We start from the raw sequence: 26,585 nt of genomic DNA, 5'->3' as shown, positions 1-26,585 counted from the left end.
GGGGGAATTTTGTTATATAAGTTCCTATAATACATCTATAACACACTGTCTACACAAAATAGTTACACTCAGGACCTCAGGACAAATCTATATGCCCCCATTGACAATTAAAACTGCAATATTTGACCAGTGTCATTAAAGCATAAAATCATGAATTCTATGATATTATGCTTTCATTCCCATGCCCTGGCTTGAAAATAAAAATATATATATATATATATATATATATATATATATATATATATATATATATATATATATATATATATATATATATATATATATTCCCTTAGCATTTAGTATATGGAAAATAACTAATTTGTTGTGTTTTTTTTTTTCATATAAAAAAACAGTGGCATTATGTAAACAAACTGGCATTTAAAGAGTTAAAATCCTGAAAATGAATTATTTCATTTATTATATATATTATATATTTGGTAGTTATGATCAGGACTGATATTGGTTAAAAAATGAACTCATTGAAACTGGAAAATAATATTAATATATAATATTATGATGGTAGTTTTTTATGCATACATTTTTGTCCTCTAAGAACCTCTGAGTAACTTGTTTCTCATTCATATATAATCATTATTTATAGCCAGAGTGGTGGTTGAAAAGGAAAGTGAAGCATTGAAAGTTTGAGGGTGAGGGTAAAAGACAAAATCTAAAAATTGTAATGAACCATACCTTTAGGAGACATGCTCAGCTGTTTGTGGTGAGAACACATGGTGGAGGAACAGATTGCCAGTGGCACGCTTTTTATAATTTTAACTCCATGGAAATTTTTCATAACGTTCTTTTAACCACAAAGTAACATTTGACATACTGTGAGATGTTAAAGTATCATAACCACAGCGCGTGATGACATTTGATTACAAAAGAAAAGGTTACTCTTCACAGAATGATTGGTGTTCACCATCTAGATCAAACATAAATAATTGCGGATACAGGAAATATATTAATCTCTGTCATTTTCCAAAACTATATCTGCCAGAATGGCAGTTCTCATTCACAGTTTTGTCATTTGATGATAAGATGACATTTCGTCTTCTACGCCCCATCGTGGCTGTGCACAGTGCTGATACTTTTTTAGCTCAGGAGTTCCATTAGTGTGTCACATACTGTATGAAGCAGCTTGAACTCTGTGTATTGCTATTTCACTTAAAGAGGTTTTAAATTCTTGTATTTTATATTTTTATGGATTTTTATCTTTCTGTGTCATACGTAGAATTTGGAGCAGCAGAGCCTGCACTTCTTCATCCATTCGACCCTATTGAGACAAAAATAGTCACACAAACACACATATATAAGCAAATTATATATATAATTTGACTATAATACTTGATAGATGTTTCTGTAGATGTGTAAAATTGTCATGTGAGAGGATTATGAGTCTCACCTGTACAGCAGCTAATAAATGAGAACGATATATAGACACAACAGCTTTATGTTTTCGCTCGCTGTCCTGAGAGATAGAGGAGTAAACTATTTTAGAATGAATGTGTGTTATTCATTTACAGTATATATGTATTTTGTATCAAAAGTGACATTTGTGTGTTTTTTTATCTGTAAATTGTGAGTTTGTAAGCTTGCAATACAAGTTAAGCTCTATCAACAGCACCTGTGGCCTTTGGTGCATTTACATAGACTTTTGGACATTTTTAGGAGACAAATTAAACTAGTGAGTGGGAAAAAAGTTGTACTTCCTAGAAATTCACAGGGCTGAAAGTGTCAGAAATTGAAGAAAACTCCACCCACAGGATTTACGACAGTAAAGCAAAATCCTAAATTCATCCGCCTTGAAAAGTAGTCCCACCGCTTAAGAGGACGATTTAGAGAACCTTACTGCTCAAATGGCATTTTTGTACAAAATAATAATATAAGTGCTTTAACAAAAATAATAGCCTGTATTGAAACTGGAACATTCCTTTAAAAATAATCCAGCAAATGCATTTTTGCAAGAAGATTGAATTATTTCTTCCAACACGTTGTGTTTTAAAGGAAAGTTCACCCAAAAATGAAAATTCTCTCATTTACTCACCCTCATGCCATCCCAAATGTGTATGACTTTATTTCTTCTGCTGAACACAAATTAATATTTTTAGAAGAATATCTCTGCTCTGTAGGTCCATACAATGCAAGTGAATGGTGACCAGAATTTTGAAGACCCAAAAATCACATAAAGGCAGCAGGAAAGTAATCCACATGACTCCAGTGGTTTAATCCATGTCTTCAGAAGCAATATGATAGGTGTGGGTGAGAAACAGATCAATATTTAAGTCCTTTTGTACTATAAATCTCCACTTTCACATTTTTCTTCTTTTGTTTTTACAAGTCAAGGAGGAAAATCGATAGTACAAACGGACTTAAATATTGATCTGTTTCTCAACCACACCTATCATATTGCTTCTGAAGACAGATTTTACCACTGGAGCCATATGGATTATTTATGTTGCCTTTATATAAATAAAATAAATAACCCTGTTGATTTGCATTGTATGGACCTACAGAGCTGAGAAATTCTTGTAAAAAATTTTTTTGGGTGAACTATCCCTTTACTAACAATTACATTAACTGATAAGTGTCAGTTTGTGTCAACATTTGGTCTAATTTTGCAATGGTTGTAGGTTCAAGGATTATGCTCACCTGGAGTTGCTGTGTTAGTGCAGTCACATGGTTCTGCAGTGCCAGCTGTTGTCCAGGTATTCCTGAGGACGGTGTGGATGCGGAACTACTTAGTGAGGGTTTCAAAGCCCCCAGAGCCTCCTTCAGATGAAACACCTCCTTAGACAACTCTGTGATCTGACAGAAAGAAAAAAAGTAGCTCTCTATTACACACGTTAATGACCAAAAATACAAATAATTAAAAATACGCTTGGCTTAAATATCTGAGGCGTCAGTTTCAGTGGTCATCCAGCAAGTTTTCCAATTCAAGTAGAGGTTAGACCCCTCTGAAGTACTGGCCCAGACCTTCTTTCCTCCTCACCTTGTGGTCTTTCTCCTTGACGAGCCCCTGCGAGTGCTGGATGTCCTGGTGCAGCTGTAGGATGTGGGTGGATTCGGCCTGCAGTTCAGCTAGCTGCTTTTTAACTGTCTCCAGCTGAGCTTCAGCCACGTGACGCTCGCTCTTATTAAATAGAGCGTCGCGCTGCACCTGAAATACCTGCGTAAAGAGACACAAAATTATTGTAAGAAATCTAAAGTCTGTTTTTGATTAAGATATATGCAAAGGGCGAAGTGGACACAGTTGTCGTAACATTAACGGAATAGTTTCCACAAAAAAACAAATTTACATCATTTTTTACCCTCATGTTGATGTAAAATCCAGCATGATTTGGAAGACTTGGAATATAGCTCACAAGATATAGCTTGGCTATATTTTTAGTACTTTTTGTTATTTTTGGTGCTTGACAATCTCTAAAATATTATTTATATTTTATATATCAATTGTTTTTCCAAATGGGAAATCCCCAAAGGACATCCCCAAAAACAATTTATGTCAAATTAAGCATATTTCTGGGGACAAATCTGTCCCAACATACACCTAAGTATATACACAGAGATTTTCGGACCTCTGTACAGGTCTTTTCATGCTTGCGTGCTAGATCAGCTAGCTGGGTCATCAGCGTGTTGATCTCAGCTTGTAGAGAGAGTCTCTGGGCCTCGTGGTCTTCTTTGGACACCAGTCCTTGTTCTAAAGCCTTCTGAGATTGCAGCTCTTTCAGCTCTGTCTCTTTCTCGCTCAGAGACTCCTGCGCTGCTGTTGCATTCTGCTGACTTTCCTCTAGCGAACGCTCCAGTTCTGCCTGAAAGGGGGAAGAATGGTGTTCAGAGACATTGGTGTGTTCACTGTTCAGAATAGCATAATAGCATAATATTGTTTGCTGATTTCAGAAAGGCATACTACCCATGCTACTCTTACTACTTCTGCCATGTCTATCTATGGCAGAAATTGTAAGAGTAGTATGGAAGTATCTTTCCGAACTCTGCCATTATCTCAGTATTATATGTTATGAACAATTGATTTCCCCTCAGAAAATCCTGTTCTCTTGGGTAGTTGTTTGTAATGTCTGAACAGAAGTACAAATTTCTGTGGTAGCTAATCACTTAATATATATATTAGCTTTGTAGGATAGTTAAACTTTAGGAAGTGCATGATAGAATGTTAGCAGGCTAATCAGTTAGCATGCTAACTGGAAACATAAAGAGAAACTTACAATTTGACCATTTGTTACCTTAGTTATATCATGTGATATGTACATGAAATATATTACATTTTCACAAGCACATGAAGTATTTGCTGAATATGTTACTTTACAAAAATCGAGAGCTCATGGCAAACTTGCCGCAAATTCACCACAGATAATTTTTACATGCAAATGATCTTTTGAGGCAAACTTGCGGCAAATTGTCCAGTGCTGCCAAAGGTTTGCCGGAGGTTCACCATTACCGGCGAAGGGCAACAAACTTCTGGCAAACATTTGCAGCAATTTAAAAGCTCATTTGCATTTGAAAATAACGAGAGTCAAATTTGCAGCTAGTTTCGTTTTTGTTTTGTAAGGGTTAGCTTTGTAGAATAGTTAAACTGTAGAGAATGCATGATGAAATGTTTTTTTTAACAGCCTATTCGATTAGCATGCTAACTGGAAAAACAAAAAGAAACATTTAATTTTACCATTTGTTACCTTGGTAACATAATGTGATATGTACATGAAATATGTGAAGTATGCACAAACACACAAAGTACTTGTTAGCTCAGTAAAATTATTTCATGAGATATTTCATGAAGTATGTGAAGTACTTTCCTTCCAAAATCATAGTGGGGTGATTCCATGATGCTATTTTAATCCAAAATCAAAAGAAAAAATTAAGAAATTATACTGAATGAAGATGAATGAAGCCTTGTTTTAAGGCAGAGACTATTTACCGTATCATGAGACGGAGCACTTTTTAAAAATGTATTCAACATAATAAAATTAATGGGAGCAATTGGAACGCCCAATATGACGGAAAATCACAGTCAGTTAACTCAAAATCGCACATTAGCAGTCTTAAAAATAGCTTTTTTTCTTCCTTCATCTGAGCTAAAGAAACACAATTTACAGTACTGTTGCTTTCAGATTTTACTGCTGATATGAAAAATGTTATTTGATCATAATCATGACCAATTGTTTTGGAGATTTTAGTCTTTCCCAATTCTAGTAGACAAGAGCTGTACATAGAAAATAGCTGTCCGGGAGCGTTCCAAAGAAGGCCACTGAGTGAACAGACTTGCCTTGAATGGCACTTTGTTTTAGGGCCATTAAGATTTTTTGAATTGTGACATTACTTTCATGAAAGTCACGCACATTTAACTACACAATTCTCATTACCGCAATACGAAAAAAGATAGTCGTAGTAAGAGTTTCATTACAACATAGTAAAAAAAGGATATATTATTTGAATTGTAAAGTATTTATTCATCAGAGTAGTACTCCTGCCTTTTTTTTTATTTTCATTGATTTTCAATTTTACAAATGAATGTACAGTTATGGTAATGAGAATCATCGATAAAAACAAAAGAAACAGTAAACATTCAGACTCATTACACTCCTGAGAACTGGGTGTCCTTATGTGTCCTGAAAATGTCCACATTCAAATAATCTTAATGGTCTTAAATGTAGGCTTCATTTTCTTTATGCAAAACATAATTTCGTATCTTTTTCTGTATTGATTTGGTATTAAACATGACCAGGACATTTTCTTGACAGGTTTCAGGAGAATCACCCAGTGGGATTGCTCTGGATTCGTTCACGAATTGTAACATTTTATTATCTTTCCATTCTTTTACTGGAAAATGATTACTGATATAATGAGATCCATACAAGTTAAACATTTTATATGGGAATGAATCAAGCCTTTTCCAACTTTCCAATGTGTATTCTCACTTTCATTTGTCTCACCTTGACTCTTTCATGCTCATCTTTCCTTATCGAGTCCTTTTGCACCACCTTCAGTTCAGACTCTAGTCTGGCCTGCTCAGTTTGTGCATGTTCTCGCAGGGCCCTCTCATCTTGCAGCTCTTTCTCTGTTTGAGCTAGCTGTTGGGCTACAGCAGAGAGTGCCTCCTGGTGTTTTGACAGTGGTATTGCATCTTTCAACTGTAGTACATCCTGAGCCCGGCTCTCTCGCTCTGTGCACAGGCTGTCAAGAGCTTGTGCTGCCTCTTGCCTCGCCACCTCTAACTCCTCCTTTATTGCAGCCAAAGACCGTCCAACCGGTGACAGGTGGCGAGAGTGATCTGATTAAACAAAAATGTGATGAGTAATTTTGAAAAGCTGGAATAAAGCTGTCAATACATGTGTGTAAATATAGTATACCATTTTGAAGAGACACCAGTACACTCACCGGATGCAGTGGAAACCTCAGAGCTCTCGGACGGATCCTCGTCATCCTCATTATCTTCATCTCCTTCGATGTGGTAGGGGGAGCGTCTCTCTAGCTCCAGCAAGGCCTGGTTGAGTCTCGTGGCCACTTCGGCCCGTTCGCGAGCGAGCTGGTTCAGCTGAAGACCAAGGGTGACCTGGACCTCCTCGAACTGACCTCGAGGGACGCTATCCTTCAACTTCTGCTCAAGTTCCTCCATCCGTGCCCTCAACTCTGTTACAGGCACTCCCTTGCTATCCCCATGCCCGTCACTTTGCTTTGTTCCAGGGCTTCTTCCAACATTTTAACCTGCTTATTAAGGCTCAAAACTGTCTCATTTTTGTCTCCCTTTTGCCCTTTCTCCTTGTCCTGCAGAGTTGCCTCAAGTTCTTCCACCCTCTGCTTCAGCTGTTGGATTGTGTCGTTGTCGCCTACATTAAGCCCCTCCCCTTTTGTCTGTTTGCTGGCTAACTCTGCCTCCAACTCCTGCACCCTCACTCTCAGCTGTTGGGTCTCTGAGTTTGCCCCTTCCTCTGGGACCTCAGAGTCCACGTCAGGCTTTGCTCCTGCGTCCTCCACTGAGAAGACACCAAGTCTCATCTGTTCTCTGAGTTCCTCTAGCTCAGCCTGGGCTTGTAGCAGCTGTTCCTCTAATTCCTTCTGTGTTCGATGGTCCTCAACTGACACCTCATCTGGCTTCTCCTCAGATCTGAGAAGGAAAAACTTGTTTTAATGACACTAAAGGACTCATATGTGCATGAGCGATGGATATTTGTTTATGTTATACAACACCAGGCATCGTGGTGGGGGAAAATAGATAAAAAAAAAAACTAGATTTAAGTTGGGTGGTTGGTGCCGGCTGACCTTTTTAGATGGTCCCTTACATACCCTCACCAGGTGCGGCTGGTCTATATGGGCAGGTGGGGTAGAGCCCTGCCTAAATATTTATCCACTTGAAAACATAGATCCATATTATAAACTATCAATAATGTAATTTGTTTGCCCGTTCAAAATGCTGATATATGTATTTAAAAGCAGGACTAGTATACGTTTTTAAAGTAGCTGAAAGCTACTGCCCAATGTGTGGACTTTTCAGACAGTCCCTTACCCACCAAAGGTAAAATTCATAACAAATATAATTGTTTAATTAGCGATCTTGAACGATTTTCTGTACGTCTTAAGTAGGGGACACATCATTTCATCTTTAAATATGGGACGATCCCACATATTACAGGATGGTGGCAACCCTAATTATGCATCAAAAATATCTGATAAATGTCCAAACATAGTCAACACAAAAACATCTGCTGTGTGTTGTTCTAAAATCCAAATGGGAACATATTGCATCTTCCAAATGGAAATTTGAATGTTGAATCAATAAGCCCATTTACATGCACACCAATACGCGGATAACTCTGATAAATCTGACAAGGCAAGAAATCTGTGTTTACATGACATTTGAATCAATCGCGTTATTCTCTACTTTTGACGTCAAACCACGAATAGGCATGTGCTCAACTCGTGCACATTGGATGAGCCGGTAAGAACACCTGGTAAGGTGTTTACACGGCACGTGAAATTGGCATTATGGGCAAAAATCTACCCCTGTCAACCAGGTTTTTCATAAGCCATTTATGGCCTTTACGCCAATAAAGGAACGCAGTTTATTGCTTTTACATGTCAACAATCTGAATCATATAAAGAAGAAAAACATTTGACAATATACGTATTAGCCTGAACTCTTAAAAGGAAAGTTTAACTACATTACCCATGAAACTCTGCAGTGATTGAGGCCTCAGTAGCAGCATGCGATCTAGAGTATTTCTCTTGCAGTTCTTCTAACTCTCTTCTCAAAGACTCGTATTGAGCTGTTTGTACAAATTCTGGACCCGAACTCTGCATGTCTGTATCGTCCTTCTCGAACATCTCCAGCAACTGTAGACCAAAATACAAGGGGGATTTTTAAATGTAAATTGTTGTAGATTAGTACAGTAAGTCAGCTATTTGCTGTATTACTTCTTTTAAAAAACACTGCATTACCATTCGTTACCTCAGTCATTGTCCTCAATTCTCTCTAGAGTTCTTTGACCTGTTTGTTGAGCTGTGGACTTCAGCAAAATATGACCCAGTTCAACAAACTTGCAGTTAATATGTGGCAAATTTGGCCTGTAAGTGCATTTGCATTAAGGAGAATGCTTTTGCCATTTTAGTGCTCAGCATAGATGCCATTCTATTTTTACAAGGATACAGTATCACACCAATCTGAATAGTGTTATTATAATCTCAGCTGTGTTCTAGCACCATACATAAGGGCTCTGTATCATTAGAAGATGAAATCTCCATTTATAAATAGGAATTGTATGTTATCACAGCTAAATGCAACCGTTCAAAGTGTTACAAATAGTGTGTTGTATTAATGACACCTAAAATGTATTGGCTTAAAGTGAATATGCATGATTTTTTACTTAAGAATATCAGGTTGAACCAGCAACCTGTGAGTGTTTTCACTCATTCAAAATCCTAAAGCAGCTGTGCCTCATTAAGTGGCTCTTCTGTGTGCCCATGTATGTGTGTGTTTGAAGTAAAGAGGCTACACCTGCACTTTAAGAACCAGCTCGGCATTCTGTGCAGTCAGTTCCTCCACTTTCCTGCAGAGTTGTTCCACTGAGGCAGGAATACCCTGAAAGACCGCCCCTTCCCCGTCACCAGACGAATCAACGTTCAGGCCTCGTGACTGCCTAGACAGCAACTTTTCTGCCCCTGATTTTGCATACAAGAAAAAAATCCATCCTTATTTACATTGAAGACCCCATGAGCTCAAAATAACAGTTCTATGGCTTTTAGTCAATGTAAGTTTGCTTTGAAGGCAACTATATGCTAGAGTACTCCTAAACATTAACAAAATTAACTTTCAGAAGATATGTACGCATTTAAAATGTACAGTCTTTCGCTTCCAACAAAACATCCCAAAAATACTGATGACTCATCTTGCACTACACAGAATTTAGATTTCTGTCCAATCAAATGCACTCTCAAATGAGAATGTCCCTCCCCCTAATACAAACTGCAACTGAATAGACCTTATTCACAGCAGCGGCAACTTAGATTTGGGGAATGACAACGAGGCTTTGAGGGATAGATGTACAGTCTCATCAATGGGTTGTACTGAAGTTTGAAGTGTTTTGGGATTGTTCTGCAGACAAAACACTGAAAAAACTTATTTTCAAGAACTTACAGTAGACGAAAAACTCCATACAACATGAGTTGTGGGAAATCAGATGTGATCTAGGAGCTTTTTACAGCTTTATACCATGCGTGCCATTGAACAGATGATGTCTAACTCTCACAGACTCATTGCCATTCCCATTAAAAATCAAAGATGGCACTACCATAAATAAGGTCTATAGCAAGTAGCAAATCATAGTTCATGGCTGTGTAACTACTGTTACCTATTAGCTTATTATCTATTTAAAATAAAAAGGGGACGAGCCATTTGATATGTCTTGGTTTTTTACTCACAGAGTGGTGTAGTTACAGCATCTACCAGCAGGAGCACATTTTTAAAGCTAACAAGGAAAATCCTGATGCCTTTAGCAAAACATGAACAACAAAACTACCAGAGAGTATTTAGAAGAGATGGGCCACTTCTATTCAAATTAATAGTAGAAATTGGAAATCCCAATGGTCAACGGATGTATAAAAGAAGTCCTGCCTTACAGGTAAAAGACCAATCACATTTTAGGCACAGACGTCACCTGTCAACTCAATAACACAAATGTGCATTAGCTATACAAGCTGGGACTGCTGATTTGAAATATGTTCTTTGATCAGAATCTTGATCAACCATTTTGGAGATTTTGGTTTTTCCACATTCAAGTAGACAGAAGCTGCTCTTGTAGCTGCTTGTGTACATAGAAAAATAGATGCCCAGCCTTCCTGAGAGCATTTCAAAGAAGGACGCCTTGTGGACTGACTTTCTAGAAAGACTTTGAAACTGCTTAGTGCACCTTTAAAAGTCTTTTTTGAACACATGTTTTTCACTTATCTCACTGTGGCAGGAAGTGTGCTCAGCTCACCTGGGTAGTCCATTGTGTCATCAGAGTCCTCCAAGTCGTCCGAGTCACAGGTCACACCGCTCACCCGTGCTGCTTTCAGATCCTCCAGCTTAGCCAGGAGTCGGTCACGCTCTGCCTCGGCTTCACTCAATCGCTCTCTCAGAGAGTCCAGCTTGCAAACGAGTTCAAAAAGCCAAAACTAAAAATCACATTTGGCTGAATGCTACAAAATAAATAATCCTAGTAGAATAAACTGTAGTTAGCTAAGTTTATTATTTACAATTTAACTTAAAGGACTGCAGTACCTCCTCCAGGGCAGTGGTGGCACGGTTTTGCTGCTGCTCCAGAATCTTGATTTTCTGCACCAGGTGACCTCTCTCCAACCTGAGCTTATGTACCTCTTCAAACACCTCCTCATCCTCTATCTAACAAACACACATTCATAATACTCAATGTAACTTACTACAAAAAAAATTACAGGGAAAAAAGGTTACGAATGTTAAAAAGGTAAAATTAGCATTTATGTTGCACTGGCACCTAGCGGCGTAGATGCAGCATTGCGCAAAAAAACAAACAAGTTCTCAGTTACTGATGTTAATGTAAAAATGCACTTTTCACAGTCAGCCAAGATTTATTTATTCTGCAAATGTAAAGCACCCTGTTACAAGGTATTATCGAGATAAATGCAAGTAATATTCAGCTGGTCATGGGATCTCAACATGGTGGTGCTCATATGTAGAATTAAGCAGCTTTTTCTTTAAGACTGACATGATGTGGGTGTATATAATTTTAAGCATATTTTTTTCAGTTTAAAAGTTAAGCAGTTAGTAAAATCACTAAGTGGCCCTCCAAATATTGTAATATGAAAGACTCCCATTGGCCTTTCAGGTTCTGTCACTCACATGGTTCTCAGATGGGGCAATCTGGGTCCTGGGGGCAGGAGAGGGTGGGGCTGGGCTATGCGGCTCAGGTAATTGGGTAGGGGTAGGAGGGGGTGGTGTGCTTAATGTGTCTACAGAAGCGGGCATTCCCTACAGAATTCATAAGCATAAGGCAATTACTCTTCTGAAAGCCATGCTTAAACACAGACAATTCAATATGCAATTACCGTATAACAGACAATTCCTGTTACAAAAGCTTTCATTTTAGCAGTGCTTCATGAGATCCATGAATCCCATGTTGTACCTGAGCAGGAGATTTAGGAGGCGGTGGTGCTCTTCTCTTGCGGGGTGTGGTTCCGCTAGCTGAGGCAAGGGGAGGAGTCTGCTGTTGAGGGAGTTTCGGCAGGTTAGTGTTGTGGTTAGAGAGATAAGCAAGCAGCAGTTTTTAGTCAGGATATCTTTGATGCTACTGTCTTTAAAACTACAGATATGGGGGCCTGGGCAGCTCAGCAACTACCACCCCTGGAATAACAAGTTTGAATCCAGGATGAGCTGAGTGACTCCAGCCAGGTCTCCTAAACAACCAAATTGGCATGGTTGCTAGGGAGGGTAGAGTCGCATGGGGTAACCTCCTCGTGGTCAAGATTAAGTGGTTCTCGCTATCAATGGGGTGTGTGGTAAGTTGTGCGTGGATCGTTGAGAGTAGCATGAGCCTCCACATGCTGTAAGTCTCTGCGATGTCATGCACAACGAGCCATGTGATAAGATTTGCGGATTGACTGTCTCAGAAGCTTAGGCACCTGTCCTCCGCCACCTGAATTGAGGTGAGTAACTGTGCCACCACAAGGTTTCATTCACTCAACCAATGGTTTCATTCACAGTACATTTACGCAGTTATAATCGAGCTCCAGCGCTTTTTTGCAAGGTCAAGCTATAGTCTTCATCTCTTTGTCCACATATACATAATACAATGTGTAACTGAATATTTGAAGGAAGGACCTTAGCTTAGAAAGTGTCAAATACACTACGCGTGTCACCTGTGTCTTTCAGAGCATGCATGTAACGCCGAGGCCAGCTGTGGTCTGATTCACATATACATGCTGGACGAAGCTGAGCTACAATCGCATTATCCAGATCTGTAAATCCAACTTCCCAAAAATTGGACTGGTAGAATTTCAGTCGGACTAAAGCGTTTATGACATTTTAAAAAGACAAATTATTGTTTTAATCTGGCTGAAATCAAACTTTTAAAGTGCATTTAAACGTACTGAGTGACACATGAGTGGATGTCAAGATCTTCACGGAAAATTGCATACATTTTGAGTTGTTTCTCACCAAAACATTACGTATACCTATGCAAGACTTGGAATATGAGGTGTGAGCCGCATGGACTACATTTGTGCTACTTTTTTACGATTCGAAGTGAGTCATTATCAACTGCCATTGGGTTGAATAGACAGATCAGGATAGAAATTTAATTAAATGTGTTCCGCATTAGAAAGAAAGTCACATGGTTTGGAACGAGTAAATTATGACAGAATTTTCATTTTTTTCAACTATCTCTTTAAGGATTTTCTGGGGTTTGGTTACTTGTATCTACTGTATATGATAAAGTGTTGATAGAGGTTGTTTTTTTTGTGTTTTTTTTAATGCCATTACTAACAATTACCTCTTCAATCGAACCCTCAGCAGCTGGGAATCCACGGGACAGAAACAAGAAACAGACAGTAATACAGTGACTCAACACACACAAATGAACACACTACAGTTCGAAAGCACTCCACAAGCCAAGTTGAAATACATTACTATATATAAACTTCCCATTCTGACACATGAACACTATTGCAGTAAATAAGGCAACATGAAAGCGGACAGCCAACAGATTTATCACTCTGTTGTGGGCCCGACCACAGGGGTCCTTTATTAACACTGGGACCAGTTTCTAGCACAGTTCAACATATGTTTCCAATCAGTCTGAAGCAGCTTTGTAACTCGAGTTGGCAAACTTTTCTTTGTTTTCATCTGTCAACCCAAAGTAACATCTTTTTAGTCCCACTTCTAAGATTACGAGTGAACCCGAATGGATGTGGGGGCCAAACCTCAGAAGACACCAGATGGTCTCTCTCTCAATGAAATTAAAGGTAAGGGCTGGATGAGGGTGTGTTTGTATGGTTACCTGTGGCCCCGTTTTGCAGAAGCTGGGTTATATTGTGGTTGCCGGCAGCAATGCTGTAGTGGGTGGAGTTGTGTCCCAGGGCGTCGGTTAGATGTGGGTTGGCTCCGCCCTTCAGTAACACTTCTACAGTCTCCATGCTGTCACTTTCACAGGCCAGCATCAGAGCTGATCTACCTCACAACACATAAAAGTACCAGAAAGGACAAATATAGGAAAAAGGCATCTTAAAAATGCACTGATACATATACAAACATTTAGAACCCCATCAATTAAAGGGATAGTCCTCTCAAAAATGACAATTCTGTCATAATTTACTGGTCTTTTCCATGCAATGAAAGTGAACTGTCACGAACCCCGCTCCTCTGCTTCTCCCCGCATCGTCTAGCACACACACGCACACTCCCTCACTCCGCCCCCTCGAGCTTTTCACGCTTTTTGCTCGCTCGAGCCCTCACGCCCACTTTGCTCCTACTCGCTCACATGCTCGTAGGCAATCTCCCTTCCTCGAGTTTCTCACGCGCTTCCAATCCCCAGAACATTATGACCACCTGCACTCGCGTCATCTGCACTCCTGCACATTAGTTTCACCTGCACTCGTCTCATCACCTGTCATGGTTTACACCTGCACTCGCCCCTATATATATCACCACCCTTTCGCTGCAGGGGTGTTGGTTATTGTGTTTAGTTTCCCGTATCTTTGCCCCCCGCTATTCTCGTCTAGTTCTGACCTCCTCTTGTTTACCCCTTAGCTTGCCAGCTCCCCTTGTTCCCCTGTCTTTGATCCCGCTAGTCCCGTCTAGTTCTTCGCCCTAATTGTTAACTGTTTTCCTCGACCTCTCTCTTTGGATTTGCCCCTTGTTTATACTTTGATTCCCCGGCTTTTGACCCTACGCTTCCCTCGACAACTCTTCACTGGATTGGCCCTTTTTGTACTGTTGCACGCTTTGTAATTAATAAAGCTGTTTGTATTCGACATTGTGACTGTCTCTTCTTGTGCGGGTTACATGAATGTGGATGGAAACTGTTAAGCTCCAAAAATAAAAAAATCCCCCATAAAAGTATTATAAAACGATTGTGCATATGACCTGTGTCATTATTCCCTCAAATCTCATTCGCCAATATCCATTCGGGATTAATTCGGGAATCAGACTACACTGTATGTTTCACGATGTAGATTTAAAAGGACCAACTCAAAAGAGTAATTCATTCTGAAATTGGACTACACTAGTCATGCTGTATGTTTCATGCCCTAGATTCAAAAGAACCGCCTCATAAGAGTAATTCGTTCCGGAATCGGACTACACTGGTTGCGCTATATGTATTGCACTGCTGATTTAGTTGCAGTTTTGCAGTGCTGTTAAATCATATCACAGGAAACACTATCAGAGTATTTTATGTTTAAGAACCGTTAACTGAAACAACAGTCATGAACATCGATTAGTTCCAGTATTTTTTTAAAACATGGAAGCGGCTCTCTGTTCCCAACCCCACCAAAACTGTTTGTCAAACAGTTTTGTAACTAAATGAGGGTGAATAAATAAATACAAAAGTTTTGTTTTTGTGTGAACTATCCCTTTAAGAGCATATCTAACCTGCCCTGGTTGTCCTGTATATTAGGATTTGCCCCTCGTTCTAAAAGGAAAGCGCAAAACTCTACTCTGCTCATCTGGGCTCCCAAGATCAATGGAGTTGATCCATCCTAAGAGAAAGCAGGAAGTTAGAACCTTTAGTACTAAACTTGCAACATTGTCTACTCAATATCTGACAAAAGCTTCTTAATACTGCAATGTAAAGCAGATATATAATTTTCAAATGCTAAATCATTAATTAACATTATTAACAAAAATATATTTTTACCACGATAACATGCACTTACTCCATCTTGAGCATCACGGTTGGCCTGAAAGTCCAACAGAGTTTCAGTGCAAGACAAGCAGCCACTTACAGCTGCTCAAAGACAAAGAGAAATACAAATTAATAGTCTATAAAAAAAGAGTCTCCTTTTACTGTATATATACACATATACAGTTCCATATAATATTCATTAGTTAGAATCTGTTGCTAATGGCTTGTGGTACATGTTACCAGCATGGTGCAGAGAAGTCCTTCCTAAGCTGTCTGTGGAATCGATGGGCATCCTCTCCTAAAGAGTGAAGAGTAAAAATGTACTTCAAATAATTAGTCAATTTAATTTATAAAAAAAATAAAATAAAAAAAAAATAAGAGTAACGATAAAATTTGCAGAATAACTGCAAATATTAAAGGAGGAATATAGAGGTATATAGAGAATGACTGCATATATACTGTAAACATGGCACACATACTGTATTAAACACTCTTAAATAGTCTTCTGTTATAAACCACTAACTTTATGCCTTTAAATATGTCCTAAACACTTGGAAGTACTTGGAGACTTTATGATTGAGATAAATGAATGTTACCTGAAGAAGTCTCTTTAGGCATTCTGAGTGTCCATTCTTGGCAGCCAGATGGAGAGCATTAAACCCTAAAGAGAGTTATGAATGGGCCATCAATCATTTCGCATGTGAGAAAAATTGTAGATTATAACCTTCGGCATAGGTTTATAGGATTTCTGTGTAGTTTAGAAACTGCAGTAAGTAAACTATTGATTGACATTTACCTGTGCCATCTGTTACATTGATGTCCACCCCATGGGAGAGAATGACCTCGAGACAGTCCAACCGACCTCGAGATGCACAAAGATGAAACCTGTACATGTAATGGTACATGATAAATATTTTACTTTACGGAAAATGTTTTGATAAGAAAAAAGTTGTTTGGAACAACAAGAGGGTGAATAAATTATGACAGAATTGTCATTTTTTGGGGGTGAACTTTCCCTTTAACAAAATGTACAGTAACTCACGCTGATTTTCCCTCTGCATCCAGTTTGGATGGACAAAGACCTTTCTTCAGCAGCAGTGTTGATACTTTTTCCAGATCATTCTGTTCCACCGCCTGCAGCAGTCTGTCATCTGTCTTACTCCAGTCATGACTCTGAAAATACACAGAAACACACAAATCAGCTTATAGCGTCTCCCCACATTATAAAAGTTGATTCTATCCACAATTTGCTTAAGAAATCAGGTCAAGAGAACTACACGATGAACAATGAAATTCAAACCAAATTTTTTTGGTTAAAACTGCAAAAAATAAAAATAAATACAAAATCTGGTTTTACGATAAAAATATCTAAACATCTAAAAAAGCATGGAAGCCAGATTCCGCCTTCCGAAATAAAAAGGTAATTCAGACTTTTTATTTCACAATTGTGACTTTATTTGTCGTAACAGCAACTTTAATTCGCGCAATTACAACTTTAATTCTCGCATTTACGACTTTATCACTCGCATTTACAACTTGGTTTCTCCTAATTACCAATTTATTACTTAAAATTACAACTTTATTTCTCGCAACTACAACTTTATTTTTCACAATTACCAATTGTCAGGTTCTCTCTCTCGAGGGGATGCTATTTATGCCGCTCTCCTCATGCTACTGCAATTAGACACAGGTGTTAGACATAATTTAGCTCAGGTGTAAGCGCCCTTACCGCTTTTCTCTCCCGGACGGGTGCTTGACCACGCCCCCGCTGCCACACCAATTTATTACTTAAAATTACAAATTTATCACTCACAATTGCAACTTTATTTCTTGCAATTACAACTTTATCTCTCGCAATTGCAACTTTATCACTCGCAATTGCAACTTTATCACTCGCAACTGCAACTTTATTTCTTGCAATTATAACTTTATCACTCGCAATTGCAACTTTATCACTCGCAATTGCAACTTTATTTCTTGCAATTACAACTTTATCACTCGCAATTGCAACTTTATCACTCGCAATTGCAACTATATTTCTCGCAATTGCAACTTTATCACTCGCAATTGCAACTTTATTTCTTGCAATTACAACTTTATCACTCGCAATTACAACTTTATCACTCGCAATTGCAACTATATTTCTCGCAATTGCAACTTTATCACTCGCAATTGCAACTTTATCACTCGCAATTGCAACTATATTTCTCGCAATTGCAACTTTATCACTCGCAATTGCAACTTTATGTCTTGCAATTACAACTTTATCACTCGCAATTGCAACTATATTTCTCGCAATTGCAACTTTATCACTTGCAATTGCAACTATATTTCTCGCAATTGCAACTTTATCACTCGCAATTACAACTTTATCACTCGCAATTGCAACTATATTTCTCGCAATTGCAACTTTATCACTCGCAAATGCAACTTTATTTCTTGCAATTACAACTTTATCACTCGCAATTACAACTTTATCACTAATAATTGCAACTATATTTCTCACAATTGCAACTTTATCACTCACAATTGCAACTTTATCACTCGCAATTGCAACTTTATCACTCGCAATTGCAACTTTATCACTCACAATTGCAACTTTATCACTCGCAATTGCAACTATATTTCTCGCAATTGCAACTATATTTCTTGCAATTGCAACTTTACCACTCGCAATTGCAACTTTATTTCTTGCAAATTCAACTTTATCACTCGCAATTGCAACTTTATTTCTTGCAATTACAACTTTATCACTCGCAATTGCAACTATATTAATTGCAACTTTATCTCTCACAATTACAACTTTATCTCTCGCAATTACAACTTTATTACTCACAATTGCAACTTTATCTCTCGCAATTACAACTTTATTAGTCACAATTGCAACTTTATCTCTCGCAATTACAACTTTATTACTCACAATTGCAACTTTATCTCTCGCAATTACAACTTTATTACTCACAATTGCAACTTTATCTCTCGCAATTACAACTTTATTACTCACAATTGCAACTTTATCTCTCGCAATTACAACTTTATTACTCACAATTACAACTTTATCTCTCACAATTACAACTTTATTACTCACAATTGCAACTTTATCACTCGCAATTACAACTTTATCACTCACAATTACAACTTTATCACTCGCAATTCCGACTTTATCTCTCGCAATTACAGCTTTATCACTCGCAATTGCAACTTTATCACATGCAATTGCAACTTTATCTCTCGCAATTACAACTTTATCACTCGCAATTGCAACTTTATCACACGCAATTCCGACTTTATCTCTCGCAATTACAAATTTATGTCTCGCAATTGCAACTTTATCTCTCGCAATTGCAACTTTATCACATGCAATTGCAACTTTATCACATGCAATTACAACTTTATCACTCGCAATTGCAACTTTATCACTCACAATTACAACTTTATCTCTCGCAATTACAACTTTATTACTCACAACTGCAACTTTATCACTCGCAATTACAACTGTATCACTCACAATTACGACTTTATCACTCGCAATTGCAACTTTATCACTCGCAATTCCGACTTTATCTCTCGCAATTACAGCTTTATCACTCGCAATTGCAACTTTATCACATGCAATTGCAACTTTATCTCTCACAATTACAACTTTATCTCTCGCAATTACAACTTTATTACTCACAATTGCAACTTTATCTCTCGCAATTACAACTTTATTAGTCTCAATTGCAACTTTATCTATCGCAATTACAACTTTATTACTCACAATTGCAACTTTATCTCTCGCAATTACAACTTTATTACTCACAATTGCAACTTTATCTCTCGCAATTACAACTTTATTACTCACAATTGCAACTTTATCTCTCGCAATTACAACTTTATTACTCACAATTGCAACTTTATCTCTCGCAATTACAACTTTATTACTCACAATTACAACTTTATCTCTCGCAATTACAACTTTATTACTCACAATTGCAACTTTATCACTCGAAATTACAACTTTATCACTCACAATTACAACTTTATCACTCGCAATTCTGACTTTATCTCTCGCAATTACAGCTTTATCACTCGCAATTGCAACTTTATCACATGCAATTGCAACTTTATCTCTCGCAATTACAACTTTATCACTCGCAATTGCAACTTTATCACACGCAATTCCGACTTTATCTCTCGCAATTACAAATTTATGTCTCGCAATTGCAACTTTATCTCTCGCAATTGCAACTTTATCACATGCAATTGCAACTTTATCACATGCAATTACAACTTTATCACTCGCAATTGCAACTTTATCACTCACAATTACAACTTTATCTCTCGCAATTACAACTTTATTACTCACAATTGCAACTTTATCACTCGCAATTACAACTATATCACTCACAATTACAACTTTATCACTCGCAATTGCAACTTTATCACTCGCAATTCCGACTTTATCTCTCGCAATTACAGCTTTATCACTCACAATTGCAACTTTATCACATGCAATTGCAACTTCATCTCTCACAATTACAACTTTATCTCTCGCAATTACAACTTTATTACTCACAATTGCAACTTTATCTCTCGCAATTACAACTTTATTAGTCACAATTGCAACTTTATCTCTCGCAATTACAACTTTATTACTCACAATTGCAACTTTATCTCTCGCAATTACAACTTTATTACTCACAATTGCAACTTTATCTCTCGCAATTACAACTTTATTACTCACAATTGCAACTTTATCTCTCGCAATTACAACTTTATTACTCACAATTGCAACTTTATCTCTCGCAATTACAACTTTATTACTCACAATTACAACTTTATCTCTCGCAATTACAACTTTATCACTCACAATTACAACCTTATCTCTCACAATTACAACTTTATCACTCACAATTGCAACTTTATCACTCGCAATTACAACTTTATCACTCTCAATTACAACTTTATCACTCGCAATTGCAACTTTATCACTCGCAATTCCGACTTTATCTCTCGCAATTACAGCTTTATCACTCGCAATTGCAACTTTATCACTCGCAATTCCGACTTTATCTCTCGCAATTACAACTTTATCACTCGCAATTGCAACTTTATCTCTCGCAATTACAACTTTATCACTCGCAATTGCAACTTTATCACACGCAATTCCGACTTTATCTCTCACAATTACAACTTTATCACTCGCAATTGCAACTTTATCACATGCAATTGCAACTTTATCTCTCGCAATTACAACTTTATCACTCGCAATTACAAATTTATGTCTCGCAATTACAACGTTATCTCTCGCAATTGCAACTTTATCACATGCAATTGCAACTTTATCACATGCAATTACAACTTTATCACTCGCAATTGCAACTTTATCACTCGCAATTGCAACTTTATCACATGCAATTGCAACTTTATCACTCGCAATTACAAATTTATCACTCGCAATTACAACTTTATCACTCGCAATTACAACTTTATCACATGCAATTCCGACTTTTTCTCTCGCAATTACAAATTTATCTCTCGCAATTACAACTTTATCACATGCAATTACAACTTTATCACTCGCAATTACAACTTTATCTCTCGCAATTACAACTTTATCACTCGCAATTACAGCTTTATCACTCGCAATTACAACTTTATCACTCGCAATTGCAACTTTATCACACGCAATTCCGACTTTATCTCTTGCAATTACAACTTTATCACTCGCAATTACAACTTAATCACTCGCAATTGCAACTTTATCACTCACAATTACAACTTTATCACTCGCAATTACAACTTTATCACCGGCAATTACAACTTTATCACTCGCAATTACAACTTTATCACTCGCAATTGCAACTTTATCACACGCAATTCCGACTTTATCTCTTGCAATTACAACTTTATCACTCGCAATTACAACTTAATCACTCGCAATTGCAACTTTATCACTCACAATTACAACTTTATCACTCGCAATTACAACTTTATCACTCGCAATTACAACTTTATCACTCGCAATTACAACTTTATCACCGGCAATTACAACTTTATCACCGGCAATTTTTAATTTATTGCTCGGAATTACAAATTTTACTTTGTCATAATTACAACTTAATCACTCGCAATTACAACTTTATCACTCGTAATAAAGTGGTGGCGGTGGCGTAGTGGGCTTAAGCGCATAACAATTAATCAGAAGGTCGCTGGTTCGATCCCCACGGCCACCACCATTGTGTCCTTGAGCAAGTCACTTAACACCAGGTTGCTCTGGGGGGATTGTCCCTGTAATAAGTGCACTGTGAGTCGCTTTGTATAAAAGCGTCTGCCAAATGCATAAATGTAAATGTAATTACAACTTTATCACTCGCAATTACAACTTCATCACTCGCAATTGCAACTTTATTTCTCGCAATTACAACTTTATTTCTCGTAGTTGCGACTTTAATTTTTGCAGTTGCAGCTATATCTCAGAACTGCAAATTTATAGCTCACAATTGCAACTTTATATCTTGCAATTTGCAACTTTATTGCTCGGAATTACAACATTATGTCTCTCGATTGCAACTTTATTTCACGTAATTACAACTTTATTTCTCAAAATTACGTCTTTATACCTCGTAATTGCACATTTAAATGTTGCAACTTTGTTTCTCACAATTGCAACTTTATAACTCACAATTGCAAATATTATTTTTCAAAATGATGACTTCAAAACTTGCAATTGCAACTTTATACCTCAGAATTGCACATTTAATTGTTACAGTTGCAACTTTATTTCTCACAATTGCGACTTTATATCTTAGAACTGCAAATTTATATCTCCCAATTGCAACTTTATTTCACACATTTACAACTTTATAACTTGCTTTAAAACTTTATATCTCTCGATTGCATCTTCATTTTTGCAATTGCATCTTTTATCTAGGAATTGCGGAATTAAATCTTACAATTGCAACCTTACATTTCACAATTCTGACTGTATATCTCAGAATTTCTTTCTCACAATTGCAACTTTATATATTGCATTTGCAACTTTATTTCTTGCAATTTTGCACTATATATCTCGGAATTGGGAGTTTTATATTTGATAACTGTGACTATTTCTCTTGAGATATAAACTTGCAATTACAAGAAATAAAGACACAATTTTGAGATATGAAGTCAGAATTACCTTTTTTATTTTTATCCTCTGGCGGGATCAAGGCAACATATACTGGAATACAATACAAAATACTGATTAAATAATGATTTTTTTGCTGTTTGTATCCCACCTAAGGTGGGGCTGTACGTACCGTAATAGTGCCGTAACAAATGCAGAAGTGTTTCATTGGACTCAAAATTGCATAAGGATCCATAGAGATCAGATAAATACTAAACCTCTGCTACCTTCCGCCACCCATCCACATAACCAAGTCAAAAATGACATTAAACTGTCAAAATAGACAAACAAATAATATACTGTACTTCCACTAAATATTTTTACACAGAAGTTCTACTCCTCTACCAAAGCTACAGTATCACACAAGAGCTATCGTAAATCAAGGTTATGACTTAACACTCTGCCTGTAACATTAAGACTGGACACTGTTCATTTTCTGAAAGCCAAAATGGCAATAAATTCAGATAAGACATATGTACATCACTGTGATTATAAATCCGAATGCCGAAATCCTGTAAAAGCAGCTTTTTCTTGCAACTCTTGCTATTCGGTCCTGCTTTGCTGTCTGCAGAGATATACAACACTGCAGTCACTGCCTAGCACACACACACACACACACACACACACAATCCTCCCTATACCGGCGTCCTGCTTTTTTACACTCCATTCCAGTTATGTCTTACTTATCCCAGATTTAATTCAATTTATTTTACTGTTCTCTCTGTTTCCTGTATCATGACTCGGCAAGTCAGTCTCTGGACCCAAAGCTACTGAATTAGCATCAAAGGGGGTGAATGCACAGTCATCATTCAGACTAAATGGAAGTATCACAATAACACAGCTTGCAATCTAGTTGTCTAATACACACTAGTGTATCACTTTCATGCTAACTCAATATATTTGAAAGACTTTAATAATCTTGGAAAACTTGCCACATTTCTATGTATTCAGGCTTTGGACTCTTTGTGTAATCCCAGACTGACTCAATGGTGTTGAGATTCGGGATGTGTTGGGGCCATACCATATGTTACAAGACTACTTTTTCTACTTCTGTTATTTTGTATTTGCAAAAGGAATATTTGGAAATCTAGAATTGATGTTTCCAATAAACACACTAAAGCAGAAGATGTAAAATAACCATCGTAAGACAAATGTTTTTGTGAAACATCTAGACTTTTGCACATTAATGCAGCTAAAGATTGATCTAACATAATCTCATAGATCCATTATTGATTGTATGACCCCCACCAGTAACAGACACAGTATCATTGTGGACATTTGACCCAGACATAAGGCTTGAATGAAAGATGGTATGAAAACAGAGAAAAAATCAGCTAACATTCTCTCCCCTACAGTGGGTCATTTATCTCATCCTCCCAACATAACCTTAAATCTGATACACAACTAGAGGTCGAACAATAGAGGATTATGCTGATAACCAGTGTTGGGTGTAATCCAATTACAAAGTAATTAGTTACTGTAATCTCAATTTCAATTTCATTTAAATTAGTCATCAGATTACAGTTACTGACTTTCAATTAATTCAATTACTCTTAAGTACATTACACCATTATGCTTATTTATAATATGTTATTTATGTAGAATACATTCATTATGGCCCCGTAACAAATCATTCTGAAGGAGAAATTGGAGGTACTGAGTGTATAACTTGTGTGTAACAATGAAAGACTAAGAAATATAGACATTATTTTGAATTTGTTGCACGGAAAAGTGTTTAAGAAAGTAACTTAAAAGTAAAGTAATTAGTAATGTGATTACTTTTTCAATTAAGCAATTAGGGAAGTAATTTGATAAAAATTTTAGATAAATAATTAGTCATTTGTAGTGGATTGCTATTTTAAGTAACTTACTCAAACTGCCAATAACTTAAGGTGCGTACACACTGCCAGCGACTTTATCGCTGCAGGTCGCCAGTGGCTGGCGGTGAAGTCGCTAGTGGGTGTTCCCACTACTGGTTGCCTAGTAACGTTTATAAATGACATTCACGGATGCCATTCCATTGCTGTTGACAGCGAATCTCTTTTCTTGCCACTTAAAACAAACATTTTGGAGGGAAAAGACTAAATATAAATGGAATCAGTGCATAAAATGCTTTATATCAAAGATGAATGAGAAACAAGGCGTGCTGTTTGCCATAGCGGCTGTTTATCTGCGGCGAAAATGCAAATGCCGGTCTGTCTGGGTCCATAAAATCCCAGCGATCTCAGATACACCTTTCCATGCAGAATTTTTCTTAAAAATGTCCTTGTACGTGGGAAGAGACATATCATAGAGCACTGGAAAATTGCTAACAGCAAGAATTAGCCTTTCATCCATCTTTCCGTTACTGCAGGAGCTGAGAGAGAGAGAAGGATCACGTGAGCTCTAGCGTCGTCTCTCCTATTGGCTGTCGCTTCCGTTAGTCGCTCCAAAGTTGAACTTTTCTCAACTTTGTCGCGTCGCTGGACACGCCCACATCTAGCGCCAACGGTCGCGACAGCTCGTGTAGCCGGAAGTCGCTGTGCTCGCATTGAAAATGAATGGTATTGAGTCGCTGTCGCGCGCGATGTCGCTGGCAGTGTGTACGCACCTTTAGGTGGTGGAAAAGACAGATATCCGATTAATTGGCTGATAGTTTTTTTAAATGTATTTACAGAATGAAGAAAAAATGTCTTAGTATTTCCTTATTATGAAGGGCACAGACATTGAGGCTACAAGAGTCCAAAATGAGTAAAGTCCCAAAAGCAGTTTACCGTGCAAACAAAATCTAAAAAATAACCGGAAAAAGAGTTTGTGCATAATGTTACACTAAAGGAAAAGTCAGAATGTGACAATAAGATGTATATTTAAATTTAACTACATTTGTTCAAGCACCATGTATATCATATTTCTAATTAAAAGTTATTAAATTTACTAAAAGGTTTCAATTAAATTTACCTACCCACTTTAATTAATGTCATAAAGTTACGTAGATTTTACTTAGTTTTATTAAGATTAAATTAGAAAACTGTGTGCAAATTTTTTTTACAAATTAAGTAAATCTTACTAGTAATTTTTTTTACATAAACAAGTCTATATACAAGACATAATTACACTGTGAAAAACACTGAGAGAACATAATGGTTCTGATTCATCAAACATACTGAAGTTAGAAGACATTTAACACTCAGTGAGTGATTTATTTTTTACCTGTCTTCTTAAACTTTGCCTTTAATGCTTTCATCTTCTCCTAAAGCATGTGCATTAACTGAAATTAATGAAAACAAAAATATGCCAATGTGCCTGTAAGAGAAATCCCATTTTAAAATTGAAACTGATGACATTTAATCAATGACCATTTTCTTTGCTCGCCGTTTTGCGGTCCATTCTGCATAACGCGGCGGATTATTTTTGCTTATCTCGGCCCATTCGGCACGTTTCGCGTCCGACCCACCGGTTATGCCGCTGGCAAGTCCGCCCCCGATCGGCCTCAAAGTGAGTCGGCCCACCGGGAAAATGCCCGGTATGCCAGATTGCCAGTCCAGCCCTGGCCTGTCCGAAAATGACGTAATTTGCGGAATACACATGCCAGTTGGCCTTCCACTGGATTTGGCTGACTAGGAACAAAATCTGACCAATCAGATGCGAGGAGCGGGCAACAGTGTGTTTGATTGGCAGGTCCGAGCACCGACCGTATGTTTCCCACACTTCACTGAGACGCTCTTATTTCTATGTATTATATTTTAAAATATATTATTATTAAAGCACACATTTTGACACAAGTCATAAGTTTTAAAAACCCACTGACCAATGTTGGAAGGCGGGATATCATTTTCCTTTCCCTGCATTGCGTTACATCCACTGGACATTCTGACATATGAGATAGTTTTGAATGGTTTAACTGACCGTTTTGTATGTTTTATTTCACAGTTTACTCTTACATTGTCGATTCTAACATTTTAGTTTTTTTAATTACGCATATTTGATTGTGCGTTTTGTGGTAATACATCTGGCTCACCGCATGGTGGCGACAGACACCGAGCACATGTTCAAAGTGACTTCATATCTGGTTTTACAGCTCGAAAACAATG

At 37.5% G+C, this 26,585-nt stretch overlaps 1 protein-coding gene across 1 annotated transcript; it reads right to left on the bottom strand.

Moving 5' to 3' along the window:
- Window positions 1-440: 440 nt before the first annotated feature.
- LOC127641385 (ankyrin repeat domain-containing protein 24-like) lies at window positions 441-22,711 on the bottom strand. Its single transcript, XM_052124368.1, is given in 23 exon segments — window positions 441-1,273; window positions 1,403-1,468; window positions 2,650-2,805; window positions 2,990-3,166; window positions 3,576-3,809; window positions 5,946-6,283; window positions 6,391-6,669; window positions 6,672-7,117; window positions 8,177-8,343; window positions 9,005-9,168; window positions 10,485-10,635; window positions 10,769-10,888; window positions 11,366-11,494; window positions 11,649-11,726; window positions 13,008-13,036; window positions 13,521-13,690; window positions 15,113-15,219; window positions 15,397-15,467; window positions 15,606-15,663; window positions 15,962-16,026; window positions 16,162-16,250; window positions 16,408-16,538; window positions 22,649-22,711. Coding segments are annotated over 23 exon segments (3,363 nt in total). The 3' UTR covers window positions 441-1,198.
- Window positions 22,712-26,585: the final 3,874 nt, after the last annotated feature.

This window comes from Xyrauchen texanus, chromosome 50, assembly GCF_025860055.1.
Source record: "Xyrauchen texanus isolate HMW12.3.18 chromosome 50, RBS_HiC_50CHRs, whole genome shotgun sequence".
Classification (NCBI taxonomy): domain Eukaryota; kingdom Metazoa; phylum Chordata; class Actinopteri; order Cypriniformes; family Catostomidae; genus Xyrauchen; species Xyrauchen texanus.
This window is presented reverse-complemented; position numbering and strand designations above follow the sequence as displayed.